This window comes from Pristis pectinata, chromosome 10 (assembly GCF_009764475.1).
Source record: "Pristis pectinata isolate sPriPec2 chromosome 10, sPriPec2.1.pri, whole genome shotgun sequence".
In the NCBI taxonomy this organism is placed as follows: Eukaryota; Metazoa; Chordata; class Chondrichthyes; order Rhinopristiformes; family Pristidae; genus Pristis; species Pristis pectinata.
The window spans coordinates 82,962,631-82,986,022 of record NC_067414.1 but is presented as its reverse complement, the minus strand read 5'-3'; the positions used below and the strand labels follow the sequence as shown (position 1 = coordinate 82,986,022).

The window sequence follows — 23,392 nt, the reverse complement described above, 5'->3', positions numbered from 1 at the left end:
TGTAGTGATCAACACACAAAGGCGCTGGAGGAGCTCAGTGGGTCGGGCAGCACCTATGGAGGGAAATGGACAGTTGATGTTTTAGGTCTCACCGGTGATGTTTTAGGTCTCACCAGTAATGTCAACTGTCCATTTTCCTCCATAGATGCTACCTGACCCACTGAGTTCCTCCAGCACCTTTGTGTGTTGCTCCAGATTTCCAGCATCTGCAGTCTCCTGTGTCTCCAAGGTCTAGTGATCTGTGATGTGGATTTCCTTTCCTGTGATGTTAATTTCATCCTGGTGTCTGCTTAGGGGATCTCAGGTGTTCTGCAACTCTGGTTAGCAAGAGGACAAGCACTAATCACATTGAAGAATTCTCACAGGCTGCAACCCAAAAAAAAAATGCAAAATTTTAACTAATATTATGAACATGTTATGAACAAAATAAAGAGTTAGACACAAAATTAAGGTAGATGATTTATCATAAACCTGCTTTAAAAATATCATTAAAGATGATGGAATTCGAAGAAATTATCTGAGTGAATAACAAATTAAAGTCTTAGGGCCAGAAGAATCGTTAGCTTGTAATGATGGCTTTGAATTCTGTTAAAATCTGACTTATTGCAAATTGAATTGGCTACACCTTCAGGAATTTCTTTTGCAACAAAATAGTTTGCAAAGCTGAATAGTTTTCAGGCAACACGGTGGTGAAACTAATAGAGCTGCTGCCACAGCACCAGAAACATGGGTTCAACCCAGACCTCCATCCAAGTCTGTCTAAAGTATTTGTGACCCGCATTGGTTTCCTCCAGCTGCTGGTTTCTTTCCACATCCCAAAAATGTGCTGGTTGGTGGGTTAATTGGCCACTGTAAAGTGTCCCCTGGTGTGCAGGTGAGAGGTAGAATCTGGGGGGAGATGATAATGTGTGGAGAATAAAAAAAATGGGACTAGTGTAGCTTACTGTAAATGGGTTGGGGGGGGAGGGTTGATGGTCAGCGTAAACTTGATGGGCCGAAGGGTCTGTTTTCCTGCTGTCTCTCTCTATTACTAAATATTTAGGACTCTCTTCAATTCATCAAATACACGGAGGAAGGCTACAAATGCAAAACATGGAGGAGCAGGGAACTTCTGGATTCCACATTTAACTGTAGGTTACATACACCAGGTTGCTCTCAAACTACCCCCCTCCCCACCCCTGTAATGGTCAGTGCTGATGAGCTCATCATTAATCTCTCGGCAAATCCCTGGCCACTGAAACCGGCTGCCAAGCATCTGCTGTGTAACAATCAGCGACAATCATGAAGTTTCCTTCTTAAAAAACTTCACTCACAAAGACACATTTAAAATATGTTGTTAGTTGAAATGCTGCCCTCTAATTAAAAAATCCACACAAAATGGGGAGAGAAGCTAAGTGCACTGATTTCAGGCAATTTAAACTGAGAGACAGAATTCAAGAAATTTGCAGATGCCATTCAAAGCCAGAGATTAGATTACATCCTCATTATTCATGCTCACTCGTCTACGTATTATACAACATTTTATGTACTGTTATATATGTTACCGACAATTGAAGTAAAGCTGAAATTACAACGTCTGAAAAGCAAAGTGGCTATTTGTGCTGTCAGTGCTGCAGATGATTGACAAGTGGGTACAATCAGGGAATTACTGCGCCATTCTGAAGCAGAATTATAAAGAAATTAAAAGAGTAAATATATTCTATTATAATAATAAAAAAAAGATTCTTACTGTTGTGTCTTTTATTCTATCCTAAAAAAAGAAAAGAAAAAAAGGTTTTAATGACAAATGCAACGAACTTTACCCCTTAATAGTTTTCAAAGTAACGTTAAAATTAGAATTTGCTGGACAAATAAAAAACTTCTGTTGAGTTAACGAGTTTGTGTAGAAATCAATGTGTTGTGTTGGAATGCACTATACTGAATCCTCTCCGCGTTGTGCACCATGATTAACGTTCACTCCAGCGTGAGTTTACACGTTACTGTTCTTTAAAACACTTACATTCTCACTTCTGGCTATTTCTTGTTAAATAGTCAACATAGTTTTAAAGTTAACTGCAGTGCCCAATGTGGTACTGAATCATACAAACCAGAATGCTCCCAGATTCATTGTCTGTTCTGTGTCGAGTTGGTGGAGCAACTGTGGTATCTTCGATTCCCTGGCTAAGGTAATAGCACGCAAGATTTCTGTTCCTGATCATCATCCATAGAGAAGAGAGACGCAGGCTCTGGGTGGAGGCAAGACTGGTTGGGGCTGTGTTGTGACTCGTCCTCTCTCCACCTTCCTCCTGCTGACATGCTGACAATCACTACCAAGGATTACAAGTACATTTGTCTACTTTCCCCGAGGTCAGTCAGCCTGCTAATGCCACAGAGCTGTGTCCAAACAAGGATATTACCTGCTGAAAATAGTGCAAAAAAAAAGACAGAATATTGCTGGACCATGGGAAAAAAAAACAAAGAAAAAAAAAGGCCACATCTGGAGTTCCATTGCATTCAATTCTGGTTGCCCATTACAGGAAGGATGTGGAGGATTTAGAGAGGGTGCAGAAGAGATTTACCAGGATGCTGCCTGGATTAGAGGACATGTGATACAAGGAGAAGTTGGACAAATTTGGGTTGCTTTCTCTGGAGTGGGGGAGGCTGAGGGGAGACTTGATAGAAGTTTATAAGATTATGAGAGGCATGAATAGAATAGATAGCTGGTATCTTTTTCCCCAGGGTCAAAATGTCTAATACTAGAGGGCATGCATTTAAGGTGGAAGGGGGCAAGTTCAAAGGAGATGTGTGGGGCAAGTTTTTTTTATGCAGAGAGTGGTGGGTGCCTGGAATGCACTGCCAGGGGTGGTAGTGGAGGCAGATAAGATAGAGGCATTTAAGAGGTTCTTAGATAGGCACATGAATGTGTAGAAAATGGAGGGATATTGACAGTGTGTAGGCAGAAGGGATTAGTTTAGTTAGGTGTTTAATTACTAGTTTAATTAGTTCGGCACAACATTGTGGGCTGAAGTGCCTGTTCCTCTGCTGTACTGTTTTATTGCAGGAAGTAAATATAATCACAGCAATGTGGATCTTTGGTTGTACAAGAATAGGTGAAAAATTGATTTGGAGTCTCTTGGCCAGGTCTATTTGCTTTCCTCAGTGATGGAGTGCATTGAGAGGAACTTCCTTAAACACCATGACATGTATGTAATTTATATATTAATATTCATAGTTCAAACAAATTCAGAGGTTTCCACTGGTTATCACCCAGAAGGTAGAAGGTTTAAGCTGATAAGTTACAAAATGTTACCACAATAGTAGACCTAGAGTGAAAACAGCAAACAACAGGTTGAAACACTCTAGTCCGGCATCACTGGGACCTAAAATCCCGACCACAGAAATTGCCCCCAGTTATCCTCCTCTAAGCAGGAGAGCTGTTCTTTCTTTTTAAGTATAAATACTCCCCAGATTTCCAAGGGTTCCAAGAACTGTCTACAACCCAAAGTTTCTGTAAGATGGGATCTCTGTTGGCTGGGATCGCAAAAGTTAAACTGGTAGGTTAATTTGTTACAGATTAGTACAGATCTTAATTAATTTTAGGTCTTAGATAGAATTAGTTAACTAATACAGACCTGTACTACAGATACAAAACAGTCTGGACCACAGGAGTTGCCAGACCACAAACGGCTGAACTAGAGTTTAAACCTGCAGTTAGAACTTATTCTTCCAAGTCCCTCTGATGTTGCACAAAAATCACTAACAGAAATGCATCGTGTACCTGAAGACCTCCCCACTGCATGTGTATTGTGGCAAAGTAAAGAAAATCTTCAGAATTGCCAGCACAGAATTGTTTTTGTCTCTTGGTTGACTGCAAGCACGTGCAATTATTCTTACATGTAATGCTGGCTGTGGATTCTACAAGTGTGCACATTTTTAAATGTAATGAGATTAAATTAACAGAGATCTGCATTATTATTCTCAGTTATCTAATGCAGGCTCTACCTGAAGCTATTCCACATTTTAAATTACTCAATGAAAAGCCTTCACTAACAAGGGCCAATCTGCAATGTGAAAGGCATAGATAACTGCAGATGACCTGTGGGAATGGAAAAGAGACCCCCAAGGGATTGTGAAAACTATACATAAACATACAAGTTATGTGCTGGAGGAGACTGCTCAGCCCCTCGAATCAGTTCCACAATTCAATTAGGGCTGATCTGATTATAACCTCAACTCCACCTTCTCTTTCACTCCCTTGCTCAGCAAGAATCTCTGCCTTAAGAATATTCAAAGACCTTCTTTCACTGCCCTTTGAGGAAGAGAGTTCCTCAGCTCCAGTCAGCTGAGTTCGATCCTGACCTCCACTGCTGTCTGCGTAGGGTTTGTGCATTCCACCTGTAAACACGTGGACATCCTCCCAAGCCCCCAATAGCATGCTGGCTGGTAGGTTAACTGATTTCTGTACATTGCCCTTAGTGTAGGTGGGTTTTAGGAGAGTTGGGGGTGGGGGAGGGGGTGGGAAGAGACTTGATGGGCATGAGAGAGAGACAGTTTATTGGGAAATAATGAGAGAATGGGATTGATGGGATTGTTCCATGACCTAGCAGAAACTCAACAGGCTGAATAGCTTTTGTCTATGTTGTAAGGAAATATGAGCAATAGGATAGGTTCACTACCCTATCAGTAAAGAAATTTCTTCTTATTGCAGTCCTAAATGTCTTACCCTGTATCCTGAGACTGTGACCCTTGTTCTAGACACAAAAGCCAAGGAAACATCCTCCATGCAGCAAGTCTGTCTAACCCTATTAGAATTTTTATAAATTTCGGTTAGATCCTCCCTTCGACTCCTGTGGCTCGATGGCAATTCAGATAATGTAGCCTTTCCCTACCTCTGCCTGTTGTCTCTGCTCTCTCTCCTCTGTTGCCTCTCTCCCTTCAACTATTTTTCTTTCCTCAGTCTTACTTTTGTGCTTTCTTCCCACCTCTTGAGGTGATGGTGGATGAAAGTGTGGTGCGCAAAAGAAAGGAACCAGCAGACCATGGATAATATTTAGAACTTTTGGGTTGTCGGGGGTAAAGTGTGGTTTGGAGTCACAGAGCAATACAGCATGGATACAGGTCCTTCGACCCAATGAGTTCATACTGACCATGATGCCCACCCATCTAGTCCCAATTTTCTGCATTCGGCCCATATCCCTTTAAGCCCTACTCCTGCGAGTACCTATCCAAGTGCTCCTTAAATGATACGACTGTACCTGCCTCAACCACTTCCTCTGGTTTGTGATGCTCTCCTCAGTCATGACTTCAGCAGAGACTAAACAGGGCTGATAGTGCATGAATAATTAGGTAGAGACTTTACAAATCCAATTCAGCTCAGCATCACAGATCAGAGGAAAAGTACCAAATCAATCCCAAACTTTGATGGAAGACCAACACCCTCATGGGGAAAAAAAAACTTAAGTCATAAAAGACGCAAAGGAATCACTTTAATCATGCTATTGTGAAATAAACAATCAATATTTTAGTTTGATCTTCTCATGCATGAGAAATTTCAGTTAGAGGGGACAAAAAAAATCTTTTAAAGAATGGTATGTGGAAACATTGTGGCCAAAATGCTCATAGGTTAATACATTTTGAATAAAGAAAAGCCACTCTAGCATGTCGCACAGCAAGTACTTAAAATGGTTTTTGAATGTAAGATGTGATTTATGTATCAAAATTAAGGTAGTAAATTTCTCTTCAGAGGCAAAATGTTAATTTATTAATATAGATATGTAAATATATATAATTGTTTACTAAGCAGCAATACAGGACCCTCCCCTCTCCAATGAACATTTTTCTCACTTTTGATGTAAATAGGTGGAAAAAGAATCAATTTAAATTCACCTGTGTTTGAGCTTCAGAAATAGAGTCTAGATTCAATCATAGCTGCCAAAAATAATGTGGACACAAAAATAACTGCAAAGCTTCCACTGAGTCAATAGTCTGCTACACTGCTGCCCAAGTCATTTCAATTCCAACCTCACTGCTGGCTTCATGGGAAACAGAATTCCTATCAGTTGTCACTCATTCTGAATTGTCAGGGTTACAGTGGGGTCCAGGCTGTGTGATTTGGTTTCTGTCTTGTGCATAACCTGTGTTTACAGTAAAGCAAAGCTGTGCTCAACATGTCATCACAAATGTAATGCACTTCCATTAGACTAAAACTGACATTTGACCCATATGAAAAAAAATACAGAATATTGTTCTGAACCATCTGTTGATAAGTCAATCCTTCTAAAATATCTACAATGACTTGGCAAAGTACTATGGTAACTGGCTAATTGCTTAGAAAATTAACAACCCAAAGGGTGGACAATATATTGCGTTCATTAGTTTCAGTGCTGAGGAATCAATTGATATTTTCTTTGTGAAGGCACAAAGAATACAAACAATTAACTTTTAATTTACATTACTTAATGCAGTTAAGATTTTCTTGAATAAAAATAGAATGTGTGCATCACAGGTTAGACCAACATTTATTTCTCAATCTACCAGCCTGTGGAGAAGGTGGTGGTGAGCCGCTGCAATCCTATGGTGAAGGAACACCAACTGTGCCATTGGGTAGGGAGTTCCTGGATTTAGACCCAGCAATGACGAAGGAATGATAATGGATAAAAGGGGCAAATATTAAGGAGGAAAGCTACTAAATATTAGTAATGTTTCCTTATCATTTGCCCCCAAATTGCTGCCCTCCTAAGAGCATGAACAATCTGACCGAGGTACAGTACTACAAGTAGGATGTCTTCACACTCCAACTAAGGTCGTCTTCACTCTCATGGCAAATGACATGAAGGCCCAGCCATCTACTTTTGACTAAAGCTATGGACAGGCATGAATATGCGAGGCTCCCCTTCCCTATATACTAATAAATCAGTTTGCATTTTGCAGCTACAATAATTTGTGGAATTCTGTTTCACAATTTCCCATGGTAGGATTGGTAGTTGCGGTTACTACTCAGTGCTATAACGACTACACTACATTAGCTTCAAGGCATGTACAAATTTGGGTTCCTCTTACACTACAGCGCATTTCAAATTCCCAGTATGTTCAGCACAAAGAACATATTTGGCCACTGGGATACTTTTATCCCCAACTTAAATCTGGGTCAGTACTTTTTAACCTCATCTCACTTTCAGTAATTCTTGCCTTGCAGGTAGGATTGCAGTGTGTTGTTGTGGGAAGCAAGGGGAGAAATTGCTGGGGCCTTGGAAGAGAGTTTAGTAACTTCCTTAGGAAGACTGAAGAGTGCCTAATGTTGTGCCTTTATTGAAGAATAGCTGCAAAGACAAGCCAGAGAATTACAGGCCGATTAGCCTAACATCAGTGGTAAGTTACAGGAGGGGATTCTGAGATACAAGATCTGTCTGCATTTGGAAAGGCAAGGATGATTAGGGCTAGTCAGCATGGCTTTGTGGTTGGGAAATCATGCATCTCAAATTTGACTGAGTTCTTTGGTGACCAAGAGAACTGATGAGGGCAGGACAGTTGGTGTCATCTGCATGGACTTTAGCAAGGCTTTTGATAAGTTCCGCATGGTAGACTGGTCCAGGTGAGATCACATGGGATTTAGGGTCAGCTAGCCAATTGGTGGAAGGAGTTAGAGGGTGGTAGTGGAGGGTTATTTTTCAAACCAGGGGCTTGCAACCAGTGGTGTGTGACAGGGATCAGTATTGGGTCCCTTGATGTTTGTTATTTTTATTAATGATTTGGATGAGAATGTGGATGGCATTGATGCAGATAACATCAAAATTGGTGCTGTTATGGTCAGTGAAGAAGGTTGTCTAAGGTTACAACAGATGAAGATCAACTGGGAAAGTGGTTGAAGGAATGGCAGATGGAATTTAACTCAGACAAGTGTAGGTTGATGCATTTTGGGAACTTAAACCAGGACACAGTGAATGGCCGGGTCCTGGAGAATGCTGTAGAACAGAGAGACCTAGGGGTACAAGTACTTAGTTCCCTGAAAGTGGCCACACAGGTAGACAAAGTGGTGAAGAAGGCACATAGCATACTTGTCTTCATTGGAAGGGGCACTGAGTACAAGAGTTGGGACATCATGTTATAGCTGTATAGGACTTTGGTGAAACTGCCTCTGAAATATTGTGTGCAGTTCAGGAAGGATGTGATTGAGCTAGGGAGGATGCAGAAAAGATTCACAAGGATGTTGCCAGGACTGGAAGGCTTGAGTTATGAGGAGAGACTGGATAGGCTGTGACAGTTTACCCTGGAGTGAAGGAAGCTGAGGGGGTGACCTTATAGAGGTTAATAATATCATGAGGGGCATTAATAAGGTGGATGGTCACAATCTTTTCTCCCCCAGGGTTAGGAAGTCTAACACTTGAGGATATAGATTTAAGGTGAGAGGGGAAAGATTTAGAGGGAATCTGAGAGGCTCACTTTCCCTCCCACAGAGGGTGCTGGGTGTGTGGAATGAGCTTGGATAGGATAAGTTTACAGGGATAAGGGCCAAATACAGGCAAATTGGACTAACCCAGGAAGGCACCTTGGTCAACATGGATTAAGTTGGGCTGAAGGGCTCATTTCCCTGCTGTACAAGTCTATCATTTTATGTACGGCAACAAGAGGAACAGCAGTTCTAAAAGGTTGTCTCTCCAGTTTGTCTCGAGTGGGGCCAGACAGGAGACTTGCCTTCTGAAGTCACGTGGTTAGAAACCTCAGCTGCCCTCCTGGCTGCAGGAGGAATGAAAGAAAGCTGATCCCGCAGGAGGCAGGCCAGCAATGAGCAGAAATTCAATGTTCAATGTATACAGCCATCCTCCCCTTACCCTGCGCCCCCAGCCCCGCAGCTCGTTTCCAATGAAATCAGCATGTATGAGCTTGGATAGTGAGGTATCACACAGGGCAGACGTGACTCAATTCCACACTCAAGTTAGCCGATTCCCACTGTGGGATTGCCATCTTTGACTTCCAGTAAGCTTGGTGGGGAGGAGGTGCAGGGATTCACTTCCAACTGCTCTTTGCAGATTTTGAGAAGGTTTGGTTATCTTTCATTGTTGACAGTTGTTCACAATGTGAAATGACAACCTGTGAGAGTGATGAATTCCAACTTGCATCATAAACATACACTGTACTGCATTTTGACAATGGGCAGAGGAACATGATAATCCTTTGAAGGTCATGCATATTCTTCCTGATCTCACTGCCTAACTATTCAAGATGTCCTTAGTTGTCCTAGTCCTGGGTATCATTTCTGAATAAGCCTTCTTCAATAATTCACAATACTATTAGATGCAAAAACCACTGCTGGTGGTTGACACCAAGGGAATGAATTTAAACCCTCAGATGACTCTAAAATACTTTACATATTGTATCCCATCCAACTTACACTGCAGAACTGTTTAAAAATAAATTGATTTGCTTTGGGCTGTTTCTTTAGCTGGTAAGGAGGAATGTTGGCCTGGACATCAGCAGAATTCAGAATTCAAACAACGTCTTTAGTATCCTCCAAACAGGCTGTAGGGACTTATTTTGATTTCATTGCCTGCAACCCTTCAGTACAGATGTATTTTAGAGTGGGTAATGAATCAAAATCTTTTGGCTCCAGTGGATTTAGCTGAGCTGATCTGACACTTTTTAAATTGTTTGCTTAGGCAGAATTGTTGCAATTATGAAAAACCCTTATTGATTAAATAGTGCAGGAATAGGAAAAAGCAAAGCGCAATCATTTTGAAACCAAGAAATATTTGTTCCCATTCTAGCTTATTATGGTAACCTCTAACGAAATTATGGAAAACAGAATTCTCTCCCTGCTGAACATTTGGAAATCTATTTTGTTTTTAAGTCTTTTGGTCACTTTCTTCATGACTCTTAAATGTCGAACCCAAGGCTACTACCTCACCTCTGATACCTCAGTACTTGTCCCTCTTTATCGACTGCCGTCTTCACCACCTTTTTTTTTTACTAAATATGCTTTACAAGAGACGGTTTCCTTAATTTGTACCTGTCAGATACTGGGATTATCTGGCCTTTTCCATGAAAATATGGGAAATAGAAGTATTTTTAACTGACAGGTTTCTAAAAGCATAACTGCACAGAATTTCAATGGTTGGCCTTCATTGTGAAATAGGTAGAATGTTGTTGACTATTTCACCAGGCAGTCATCTAACATTTATTCTCTCTGTCAATTATTAATTTGCCACTTTGATCACAGGAATGGGTTGGAGAAGGCACCTCGAATTTAATAACAAGTTGTATTTATCTAGCAACTTTATTACAGCAAAGACTTCCAGGCAATTCCCAAAGAGTGCTTTCAAGTAAATTGGACAGCAACACGTGAAAAAACTTACGGGCAGATAAACTTAGGTTTGGTCAAGCTAGTGGGTTTGAAGGATAGACAGGTAGCAGACAGATCTGGGAAGGGAATTCCACAGCTTTAGGCTAGGGAGCTGAAAACTCCGTCACCAACAGTAGATTGATTAACTTCGGCAATAGAAGTGCTAATATCTTGCAGAATTGCAGGATTTCATGAAATTCCAAAGATAACAAGATTTGAGGCCATGCAGGAACTTGAGAAGAATGAGAATTTTAAATTAAGGTATTACTTAACCGGGAAGCAATATTAGTTATTCTGCGCAGGAATATTGGTGAATGGGTGGTACAAGCTCATGCATGTGTAGTAGTGTTTTGAATGAGCTCAAACCTAGAAGAGTAGAAAATAATGGAGGCAGGGTAGTCAAACAATAACAAGGACAATGGATTTAGGTGCGAGCGTTAGGCAAGGTGAGAAAACCAAGAGGGAAAGGGGTGGCGGGAGAAGGTTGAGCCATATTATGAAGACAGAAACAGATTTTAAAAAAATTTTTTTTAAATTTTATTTACAGCATGGTAACAGGCCCTTCCGGCCCAACGAGTCCGCGCCACCCATTTTTTTAAACCCAAGTTAACCTACCCGTACGTCTTTGGAATGTGGGAGGAAACCGGAGCACCCAGAGGAAACCCATGCAGACAGGGGAGAACATACAAACTCCTTACAGACAGCGACAGGAATCGAACCCTGATCGCTGGCGCTGTCATAGCGTCGCGCTAACCACTAAATGATGGTGGAGATTGGTGGTCAAATGTTTATCTTGGGGTCAATTGTGACACAATTATGAACATTAGGTTCAAATTCAGATAGCTCTGAGGAGATGGATGGAATCGGTGGCCAGGGAATGAAGTTTGTGGCTGGAAGTGAAGGCAATGTCAAAAAACAAAAACAATGTTGATGTATTTATGTCTGGAATGATCTGCCTGGATCGCATACAAACAAACTTTCTACTGTATCTCAGTACATGTGACAATAATAAACCAATTACCAAGTGAGCTGGTTTTGATTGACATTGTCCCATTGTACTGTGCAATTAATAAGCCTTTTTATGTTTCAGCAATGGAAAACGTCTCAAATATATTGTACTGAAATCTTGGGGATCCCAGTTTCCTTACAGGGCAGAAATGGAGGGGGAGGGCTTTACAAATAGGATGCTGTACAAGCAGATATGTTTTTTATTAAAGAGAGAAAACAAAGGGCTTTACAGGGTCTAAAAGTTCCAAAGTGCTGGAGATTTACTTTAGAAGTTGTCTTGTTTAAGTCAAGTAAGACAAGCCAATGATTTTCTGTTTTCATTATCCAAAGATAAATCATACAATTTAATCTCAGTTCTATGTGCTCATCTTACTGTGAGATAAAGCAGCTTATTGATTCATATCCCGCCTTGTCTAATAAAGTTTGCTCAGTCCAACTTCAGTGGAACTGAAGCAATGCATGTGAGGATAATATGAGTATCCAGTTTATATCACAAGGGGCTACTACTGTTACATCCCAGGGTCATAATACCATACAAGTAGATTCAGAGCAGAGCGAGTCAACTTCCACAAAGGCAAATTGCTCAGGCCACTTACTGGGCAAATAACACCACTGGATGTGAAAAAAAATGTAATTTACAACTCTTCCTTACCCATAATCTTATTTTCCCTTCAACAAGAATTTCTAAGACATCAATACTGTATATTTCCACTAACATTTCTCTTGCATCCCCAGACAGATTACAAAAGATTTATTGTATAATTTGCAGTCACTTTCACCTCTGTTTCCATCTTAATTATCTCTATCTACCTTTCAAACAGTCATGTAGTCAGTGCCACGAGGGAGTTCTAAATTTTTGTCTTTAAATCTTCCAACCAGTCATCCTACAGATTTGTTCTCTAGTCTTATTTGTCTGAAATCAAAATTCATTGTAATACCATTGTAATTTGCTTTTCCCCACAACAAGTCATGAATTATTGGTTTCCTAACTTTATCCTCTATTGTATAATCTTCCAACTTTTAAAACAAATGTTTTCATTAAACTTGATTTACTTGTCATCCTTCTAATCTTTTTAACTTGTAGGGTATTTCCTCCAATAGAACTTGTGGTCTTCAGAATAAGTAAATAAATAGAAACTGCAATGGTAGCATTTAGATGGGTGGTTACCTACATCACAGTTCATTGGAAGTAGAGTTGACTATGAAAATATTTTAATCCATTGTTAATTAGCCACTAACAGATGTTTTAACATTCAAAATTGCATATTCTAAGAATCATTTAAGTGGACTGACAGTTAAAGAGAAAATTGACATGCCCTTTTCCTAATTATAAAATAAAGTCCACATAACCTTCTCTGTTTCTTGCTTTGAACTTTGACAAGTTAATTTAACACCTCCAAGGTGAAGGCTGATGACGAAGCCCGGAATGAACATTGTCTATGACCGCCCATTACAATTTAACCTTGTTACTTTTGTTTTCCAAACAGCTGATTTCCCCTCAGCAAAAATCTGTAGCTTAAACCTAGTCTAGAACTCCAGACTGACATCAACTGGATGTTTTCCAGGAGAGGAATAGCAATGCAATAAGGTGATCAATATTAATTTATTCTTGAGAACTTTAGCTATAGTTCAGATACTTTTACTGGGTGGGGGTGTAGAATGTCTGGGTGAAATGATTTTAAGAAGTGTCCAAGTCTTCTACCAAGGTCACAGATATTATTGCAATATGGACAGTAATATCTTCCTGCAACTTCAGAGAAACACCAGCCATTACACCATGGACAGAGCCATGGATAAGAAGAGGAAAAAAAATACAAGCAGTTTGATGGTTTTTAACCTCAGGAATTGGTTTGAGGACTGCTCACATTCCACTCAGCCACAAGGTCCCATCAGTCAGGACCCATTCAATGGGAACATTAGAGGTGAAAGGAAACTGGTCACCCAGACCCACACAAATTATCACAAGAAACTTTTTTTTTTACTCATCAGTTCTTGATGATCAACATATTTTTTCTCTGAAAAATATTTTGACGGACTGAAGTGATGTCCTATGGAATCCAATATGTGTTTGCTCAATGGTAATATACAACTAAAATATCACATATCCTGGTTTCCTCTCTCAGGCCTTTCTAACAGTTTCCTCCAAGACATGGAAGCACAGCTGACGCCGATTATTCCAGCTTTTTGTAATTTATAGTTCCAATAAAGCGGCTGTCTGAAAATGACACCTCGGCCCAGGAGGCAACATCACCAGGGAGTAAATTACCACCCAGTACAGAGGGAAAGCTGAATTGGCGCTCTTATGGAAAGGAGTCAGGAGGAAACAGGCACTACAATCTTGGAGCTGGGCCAAGCTTGTGATAATCCAGTCCTAATTAAAGCTTAAGTGGCATTACAAGAAACTGTGTCATTACAGGCAGAGGGCAAGATTAGAATTATTGGCGACATCATTTCTCAAAGCCAGCAGATTTACCTGATAGCCAGCTGAACCAGCTTTCTTCATTCTGTTCTGCACATTCTTAGGGAAGAAATTGCACATATTAATATATTAATGTCAATATAACTGCAGATTATTATCAAAGGAACGTTTCACGTGGACAAGGATTAGTGTGTGTGGGGTGGGTTGCTCAAGAGGCAGAACTTTGACGAGCTTACAGACGACAGCCATGACTGCAAACTGAAGCAATGGAGGAAGGAGGGAATGTTAAGTGGGCAGTTTAGAACAATGATATTGGTATTAGATTGACAGACTAATTCCTATTGTAATTTCTTTGTGGAACTGAAAAGCTAGGAGCAAATGTAAAATCTAAAGTGCAGGCAAACTGATTAGCATGCATGGCACACACAGTCAACCTCCCAGAGGAAGCGAGCAGACAGAGCCCATTGTTTGGCTGATTCCCTGAATCCATCCAGGCAACTTCCTTTCAGCACAAAGATCTCCAAGATCAGAATGGTTCTGCCTCACTAGCAGTGACATGTGGATGTAATATGCCAGCTGAATGTTCAAACCAAGTAGTCAGCAGAAAAGACTTTTTTGATGAAATGCTTAAAGTCTGATTATGCTGTCATCATTACATCCCATCTAACAGTTATGATTTCATAAATCTCTCTTGACCGAACTCTACTAGATTGGAAAATAAGGCAGACAAACTTAAAAACATTGCTGCATCCTCAGCTTCTAACCCAATGAAAGTCATCATTACAAGATGCTGGTGGTCTGGAAACGTCTTCCAAAAACAAAACACTGAAGGTGACACTATTTTGTGCTTCAAAATTTGACACGAATGCTGGCTTGCTCTTGTTTTGCTTCTTCTAAAGCCTATTACCAAATGTGCAAATTAATTGGTCTATGATGCTCAATTTGGATTGATCTTACTTATATTTGAAGGCCCATTGCACAATCAAATAACCTAGCTAAATCCACTTAATTAAAAATCCATTCCTAGATTATCATAAAATTTTCTGATAACCTGAATAACACAGACTTTAAAATAAATATGATAATCCACAGTTGGTGCTAAAGCTGTACAACAACTTTGGGTCCCAATAAAATACTCTCTGAACCCTTGATACAATATCTGCCATTCAATGTGCTTATTCATCACCAGCACACTACCTCTTACAGATAGCTTAAGAATATTGAATTGGACAAATTGGTGCACCCAAGGTGCTTTATTCTAAGTATTCCCACTGGCAAAGTCTGCAACTTTCCTGTTAGAATGAAGACAGGGAAACAAAATAACACATCCTGCTTGATGAGCTATGAAGAAAATCAGCAGAATGCTGCACAAAGTTTTCAAGACTCCAATACCTGCTTCTAGAAGTATTCATCCAGTAAGCTGTGTCAAAATGGTCTTAAAATTTGCCTGGGTTAGGGAAGAATCCTGGACAGAACATCAGACATAGTTCCCTTCCACCCATCTTTCTCTCTTTATTAGTCTTCTACAATTCAAATCATTTCTTTGCATCTCCTGTTCTTCACATGCAGGATCCTCTGGGTTTTGTGACGACACCTTGCAAGCAGTTTTCTAAATATATCCTATAATTACCTGTGAACATGGACCATAGCAAAATAAGGTGGGGAAAATGTAGTTCTATTCCTCAAGAGGCACTGCTTCAATAAAATCAACATGAGCAGATTTGTCTCTTCCAGTAACTTGGAAAGAAGCTGCTGCTAAAAGTGTAAGAGTTCATTCACTAGAGTCAAAATCGCAGTGCGCAGAAACAGGCCCTTTTGGCCCACCTTGTCGATGCTGACCGTGATGCCTATCTGCCTGCATTCGGCCATATCCTTCTACATCTTTCCTGCCTTTTAACCGTTATGATTGTATCTGCCTCCACCACCTCCTCTGGCAGCTTGTTCCAGGTAACCACCATCCTCTGTGTGAAAAACTTACCCCTCAGACCTCCTTTAAATTTCTCCCCTCTCACTTTAAACCTGTGCCCTCTATTTCCAGTCCCATCTGTCCTGATCTATCCATCTTATAAATTTGCCATCATAATTTTGCCAACCTCTCTAAGGTCATCCCTCAGCTTCCTGCATAGCAGTGAAAATAAACCCAGCCTATTCAATCTCCACTAGCTACAGCCCTCCATTCCAGGAAACGTTCTGGTAAATCTCTTCTGCCATCTTCTGCAGTGTGGCAACGAGAACTGTACTCAATACTCCAAATGTGGTTGAAGCAATGTTTTGTACAACTGCAACATGACATCCCAACTCTTATATTCCATGCCTAGGCCTATGAAAGCAAGCATACCAAATGCCTTTTTCACGACTCTAACCACCTGTGTCACCACTTTCTGTGGGCTACGGACTTGCACCCCCCGGTCCCTCTGTACATCAACACTCCTGAGGTCCCCACCTTTGCTACTTATTTCATTTGTAGCTTCTTTGTGTGAACAAGCCAGGTTTATTGTGATAAACAGGTAACTGGCTTCATGGGTCAAAATAAATCATCTTAGATAGATTGATATCAATCCCACAAATGTGCTCATTTTCCTTTTCAAATTGGTACTAAATCGATAACCCCAGATTGACAGACAGAGAATGTCTAGTGTGGGAAATTGAAATGTTCTAGTGTAGTAGAGGATGCTCTTCTACAAGCAGGAATAAATACAATAAAAAAAAATCAACTGCAAAATGCAGCTATCAAAGGGCTTTACAAGTTGCAGAATCAATAAACTGGGGTGTATAATGGGCAACTATAAACCTACATTGCACAATTTCAAACAGAGTTCCTTCGTCAGTTGCATTGTGAATGCTAACTAGAAAAAAATAATTTAAAATTCATAAACCTTAAGGCAAATTTGAGATTAGGAGGCGCTGTGTGATGTGGAGCAGATACCCAGCTAAAGAAACTAACACTGGTTTCAATCAACAAGTTCATATAGAATCGGCTGTGATGGTTTAACTGAGGAGGCTAATCAGCACCTGAGCCAGGAACAACAGGGAGGTCCCAGTTTTCTTCCCTGCTCTGTGCCAGATTTGTTGATGTAAGTCAGGGTCTTTATGGAGTTGCCACAACTCATTTTGCAAACAGCAATGAAAAGGCCCAAGAGTTGAATGCCAGAAGTATAATTCAACTGTCCTCCACGCCCTGGGATAGGCAGGGTAGGGGTGAAATCAGCTAGCATGCTCCATGGAAATCTGGAAGCCTACAAAGCTGTTGAGGGAGTTCATTTGAAAATCTCATCAAAAAAATGGACAGATTTTTGTTGGGATTTAATGAAACCAAGCTACCAAGGATCTGAGACACAGATTTAATTGGATGACCAAATAGGTTGAAAAGGCTCTTCCTGCTCTTCGAATGCAGCAAGCCTGAATGGTATTGCACAAGTTTGCATTGATTGTGGACAGAGTGAGGGTCGGTGGTGGTAATGCCCAGCAACATGCTCTGTCCAAGCACACACCTTCAAGATGGCCAGGAGTGATCAGTATTGACAGCTATTTTACAAAGAACCCATATGCTCTCAATTTCCAATTCCCAATGTGTCCTTTCCCCTTTTGACAAACAATTTTGCCCAAACAAAAAGGATGGAAAATGAAGTAAAATGAGTGAACTAAAATTAAATAAAGATAGTCTCCTTTATAGAACAAATGGATAAACATTGTTGCAAGCAGAATGGATCCTTCTTATTTTTGCAGCTGACCGGTTGAACAATCTGATATTTCATGAAGTGTCACAGCGCTACTGATGCATACAAAAACAAGCAGCAACCAGACAGAAACAGTTAGACAACTAATAAATGAGTCAGTGCAGAACAAAAAATAAACTTGTGGAAAGAAGGGGAAACAGACCCTTGATAAAGAGGTAAAACAAAGAACACTCAAGGCTGTGGAACAGGAAAATCAGTGAGGTAGAGAAAAGGCAATACAGGTCCACTCCATCTTCTGCCACATGGGAACTCAGTTTTGCAGCTGCATTTCCAACTTGCGAACCGTTCAGATTACGAACAGTCCTCTCTGCCGTAACCTGGGGAGGACCCGAAGTCTGGAATCTGTGTGGACTGTAGTATTTGCACATTGCAGTCAGGCTACTTGTTAGAAAAGGGAACTTTTTATACCACCTTAAAAGAGGATTAGGAACAATCTTTTGTATTCAACTTCTTGAAATTTCAAGATTCAAATACAAAAACAAAGAATAATTTTCTGAAACCCCACCCCACCAACTCTCCCTGCAACCATGCAGCATCATTTCGTGTGGAATTGCTTGGAGTATTCACAGGAATTGTACCTGAAATTTATAGGGCAGGAGGTGGAGGACATTGAGCCCAGCATGTTGTGCTAGCTCTTCCAAACACCATTTGCTCATTGGTACATTTCAAAGGGCACCTTTGCCCACAGCAGTGAATAGAAGAGTGTGCATCTAGGACCGTGAAGTGAGGACTTCTTTCACTGATGACAAGGCTACATTATTCTTTAGTAACATCCAATAAAAAGTTAGGTCATCCTAAATTAATATGTACAACCTGTGATTTGCATATTGGTGGTTTTTATGTAAACCTGTGGGATGTATCTCTTGCAAATTAATGCCCATCACTCTGCCATGACTGGAATGTAGCAGCATCCTGGACATTCTTGAATGGAAGGAGCTGGTAAGGTGGTGGAAAAAGTGGGGCAGGTAACAACAACTTGCCTTTGCATAGCACCTTTAGCATAATGAAAACGTTTCAAAGCACTTCATACCAGAAACTTAAGCACAAAATTCTGGACCAATACTCCAGTATAATACTGAAGCCGTGCTGCACTGTGACAGTGCCACCTTTTGGATGAAATACTGAACCAAATCACTGCTGGTTCTTCTCTTGGGTGAATGTAAACCATCATATAGGATTATTTCAAATATTCTGATTAAATGTATTCTCTTAACCAAGACTGAGAATGCCTCAAGCCAAGTCAAATACACTCTGCATGTCAGCCTTTGACGTGAATGCAATCAGATGCACTGTACCTTGAGCTCTTTGCTCATTTCTCCTCCACTGACTCCTCAGTCCCTACACATCCATCAGCTGTTTGTGACCGCAGTCAGTGAGAATGTTGGTGCTGCACTTGATCAGGCTGTATAACCACCACCTATAGAATTCTCTTCTGCCCACTTCGAATTTGCTTGCCTGTTAAAGAGCAGCCTACGCAGTCAGGATGTCTCCAGATGTTCTTTGAAACAAGAAATGGGAATCAAGGGAAGTGAAAAAAGTGAACAGTCCTTCCAGCTGATGCACAACAACGGCCCAAAACACCCTCTGAAGCTGATTAGCAACTGGCCACGTGCAGCCAGTCTGCAGCCCTGAAGGCCTCATGCTACCCCTTTAATGTTGAGCTAAATATATTGTAAATTGTTGAGCAATGTCCTCTCACCAAATTTGGGCTGAACGTCCTTCTCCTCCTCAAACACAAGTTTCTGTAATTCTATAAATAACTCTGTAACCAGCAAATGAGCCAGCTGCTAATTGCCTCTATGGACGTGCATTCGTGAAAAATGAAATTAAAACCAGACTGTTTGTGGTGCTTTGTGTGCGAGTTGTTTAAGTATATCCTACATTACATGTGTTACGATACTTCAATAGTCTGTAAAGTGAGGCACTGGTGGATTTTCTTTTCACAAGAATGAGCTGCATAAGGACATATTGGGAGAGAAAGCTTGTCCAAATGAAGGAACTTAAAGGAAAGATGGGGAGGCAAATGGGTCCAGAGAGGGAGTTTCAAAGCTTGTCTGAAGGCATGGCCACAAATGGTGGGCCAACTAAAGTTGGAGATGAGTGAAAGCCGTAATTGGAAGAGCACATAGACCTAAAAATTGTAGGGATGAAGTAGTTAGTGACAGGGAGAGGGGAAGTCATGGAGAGATTGAACATCATGGCTAGACTTTAAAACTGGCTGCTGCTCCAGTAATGCCTTGTCGTGGTTCAGCGAGCACAGGCAACTGGCTGATACACAGAGAAATTAAAATGGACATGGAGGCTGATGCTGAATGTGAAGGAAGATGGGACTGCATTGATTTGGCGGCTTCGTTTTTCATTATGGAGCCAGTTTACCATCTGGAAAACTGGCTGGGAGGAGGAATTTTTACTCTGAGATATTGAAACTGGCATTTGTGCCACTGAAGCTGGACAGGCAAATGACCTTCATAGCTTGAAAATAGATTGTGGTTGTTTCCCTTGTTTGCCTGAAAATATGCCACATTATGAGGAGGCAGATGGCAGTTTTGTACACTGCTTGAGTGTTTAAATGTACAATACTAATAACGATCTGCAGAAACAAATCAGCAATGTCTAATGGTCAAGATAGCATTGCAAAGTACAGTCTCTACAGCACCCACCTTCCTCAGTGCAGGCACTGGCTTAGTGTCTGCTCTGGAATCAGTAATGCCAATTTATTTTTTTATCAGCGATTTCAACCTGATTTGCACCTGGTGAGATACGAGTCCAGATGCTTCTTGCATTGATTTGCAGACAATTCCCATTGTTGCAGGCGCTTCGGGCACAGTCGGCTAGAGGTATAGAGAAGCCACCAAGAAAGCTTGTGCACAATAAACATCCAGAAAAAAATGCAAGCAGCCAAATACCTCCTTGTCCTCTGCTCCAAGTTGAGCATCAATTGGGAGGAAAATTAAGGTCTTGAACTATTTGTTATTGCTACTCAATATTTTAATTTATTTATACAATTGCCAATCAACTTTCAAGACAGACAAACTCAAAGATAAAATATAGAGAAAAGTTGTAAGGCAGGTTTTTTTCTTTCATTGCTGGCAAGGCTCACATTAATTATCTAATGTCTTAGACCACTGAGGTGGCTGATCAAGCCATTCAGAGGATAGATCAGAGTTATCCGCATTTGGCTGTCTGTGTTGGGATTAGTTGTTGCTGAGCGTTCACTCACTCTTTGGAAAAACTGCATGCATTCAGCTATATGACATCCCTGAAAGAGTGGATTTACTAAGAATTTCTCACACAAGTACAAGCAATGTGTTGAATGACTGGCATTTGGTAAGAAACACTGCCTTGAGGCATTACGTTAACAAGGCTATAAGAGTAAGATCCATAGTTCAATTGGGTTTATTTTGGCAATAAGCAGAATATGACTGCAAGTATCAAAGAATTAGCTGTTCTCCAATCCCTTTGCGATGTTTCTAAATTTGGCAAATGCAGGGCTTCTTTTGATCACTACGATTTTTAATAAAGTCATTTTTAAACTCGTAACTAATGGGCTGCCAAAATGACTTAATATCCGAGTATCACTTCCATTTCACTTATGGTAAAGTGACATTTTGAGTCTTAAGATGCAATTTTGAAAAGTTTTCAAAGCCAAATAGCAAAAAGTCTCAATTTATATAATTCATTTATATTTTAATTAGATTGATTTAAGAACAGATAGTGTACTCTGCCACCCATACTTAACATAGGCACTGTTAACATATATTCATCATTCACCTCAGGCATAGCACATGGCCAAATTTCTTCAGCACCATGTACTTTTGAGGTAAAGTCTGGCTGAAGCCTCAGATTATTTGACCAGGGTGGACAAAAGTTATTCAGGCCAATATATTTCAAACTTTTCAGCATAGTTTTCTAGGTCCATATTTATTCATGGAAACAGGCCATGTACACTTGTCAAACTATAATTACATGTTCTTGCCAATTATGGCACTATAGTGACTCCATTGGGGGAAGAGTGTAATTACACTGTGACAAGTTTACATGAGCAGTTTTCATTATAAATGTGCATATATGAATTCATAATACAAGACCCTGAAAGAAGCTACAGATTTTTAAAAAAATAGATTAATATTTGATTTTCTATGACCATGAACCCAAGGAACAGGAGATGTTTGTTTTTTTTTAAAACTGAAGCAGGTTTAGAAACAGGAGATAAAGTGAATCAGGATGTGAAGTAGTAATCCAATCTACATTTTCATATCACAAATACTAACATTTTTATGTTTATTATAATTTGTTTCATTTGCATATGTAATGCAAACAACCTACATAAATTTACAAAACAGTAATTGTAACCCTATCTCCAAATCCTTTACATTAATTAAACTTACTTTTAGAAATAGCATTTCTAACAAAATTTTGCCAAGATTTTTATTTTGGGTGTTCAGTATGTTGTTTGCCAAGAAGAAAAAGTCACCAGAAAATAAAACTTCAGTAAGCATCCTCAGAAAATTTAAGGATCCTAGGTTCCAAAATGTTCATTGACAAGAAGAATTTGCACAGACAAAGCCCAGAATAAATGCAGACATAGAAAGTACAAAAAAACAGTGAGTGATGCAAACAGGGAACGATTGAAATATTATAGATATAGGTAAACCACATGTTGTCACATCAACAAGGAACTAAAGATAAAAATAACAAAAACCATCACATGAGAATCAAAATTTTAACAATTATTTTTGCTTTCATTAAATAATGTGTGTCATAAGTAAACAACATTAAGGAATTAACTGTACATAATCTTTAACTTTGCATGTGATATCTATAATACCAATTTAGGCCAATATGTCTGATGGGGCAAGCCAATGGAATTTTCTGTTGCCTATTATTCACAGCGAAAGAAGTGCTTAGAACTAATTATGTAAAATATACAACATTAAAACAGGCCATTCATTTCAAACATCTTTGCTGGTGTTCAAATTCCACACAAATCTTATCCCACTCCATTTACCTCACTTTGGCCTTTCCCAATGTCTTTCTATTCATCTTTCCCTCAGGTACGTTTAAGCTATTTTCCTCAACCACTTCCCATGACAGCAACTTTCACATTCTAACTCCCAGGGTTCGATTCTCCCAATCAGAAACATTGTCTCCACATCTATCCTATCCAAACTTTGTACAGTTTTAAAAACCTCCATCACATTACATCCATTCTCTTTTTCTGAAGATTAAATAATATAATATTCTAAGTAAAGTTGAAGAAAGCACATTAAAAGTCACTGCAAAGCTGCTATCAACAAGGATATTGAAGTAAGAAAATACAATTGAACATTTCATTCTGAAGGGAAACCAGTTATTTTATTGTTGAGCTGCACTTGGAATATTACACACAGTTTTGGCACTGAACCATTAAGTGAACACTGAATCTTCACAGATCCCAGGGAGGACTAATGAGGGCATGAGGATCTTGCAGCTTCACATTCTGAAAACTTTACAGTCTGTGAAATCCCTCCACTCAAGACAAAATTTACTGGTTGCAGTGATATGTATGCCTTTTGGTTGTTTTTCCCCTCCAAATCTATACCTTCATCTTTCCTGTCTTCATCAACTTCCCCAATGGACTTGAGCAGAAGCTCAACGCAACTGACTTTCTCCATATTTTCCTCCATGTATAAATAAGGCCACATGCATTCATTGTCTGGTAGGTGACTGAGCTTGCATGATGATCTTGATAGAAACCTAGACAGGTGATGATACTCAAACCTTTAGCTGAAAACTTCACACTTCATCATTCCCACCAAATTTGCTTGAACCTTGATCTTACACCTGACATGCCTGGCTCATGCTCTTCTGTATAGCATCTCTCTTCCATCCCTCTAAATTGTCCTTTAAAAATAGTAATTTTCTGCCTCCCAG

The 23,392-nt window shown here is 40.0% G+C and overlaps 1 protein-coding gene across 6 annotated transcripts in view; it reads right to left on the bottom strand.

Moving 5' to 3' along the window:
- The window catches only part of sobpa (sine oculis binding protein homolog (Drosophila) a), a 210,648-nt gene that overhangs the window by 58,810 nt on the left and 128,446 nt on the right, over nt 1-23,392 (bottom strand). For 2 of the 6 annotated variants that reach the window (XM_052025210.1, XM_052025209.1), the window contains exons 6-7: nt 13,797-13,841; nt 1,730-1,750 (exon numbers count right to left, since the gene is read on the bottom strand). The exons of 2 other annotated variants lie outside the window; for them this stretch is intronic. In XM_052025210.1, the coding sequence (XP_051881170.1) occupies nt 1,730-1,750; nt 13,797-13,841 (66 nt within the window). The remainder of the gene's footprint in view (nt 1-1,729; nt 1,751-13,796; nt 13,842-23,392) is intronic. 2 more of the 6 variants (XM_052025211.1, XM_052025214.1) reach the window with 1 other exon arrangement.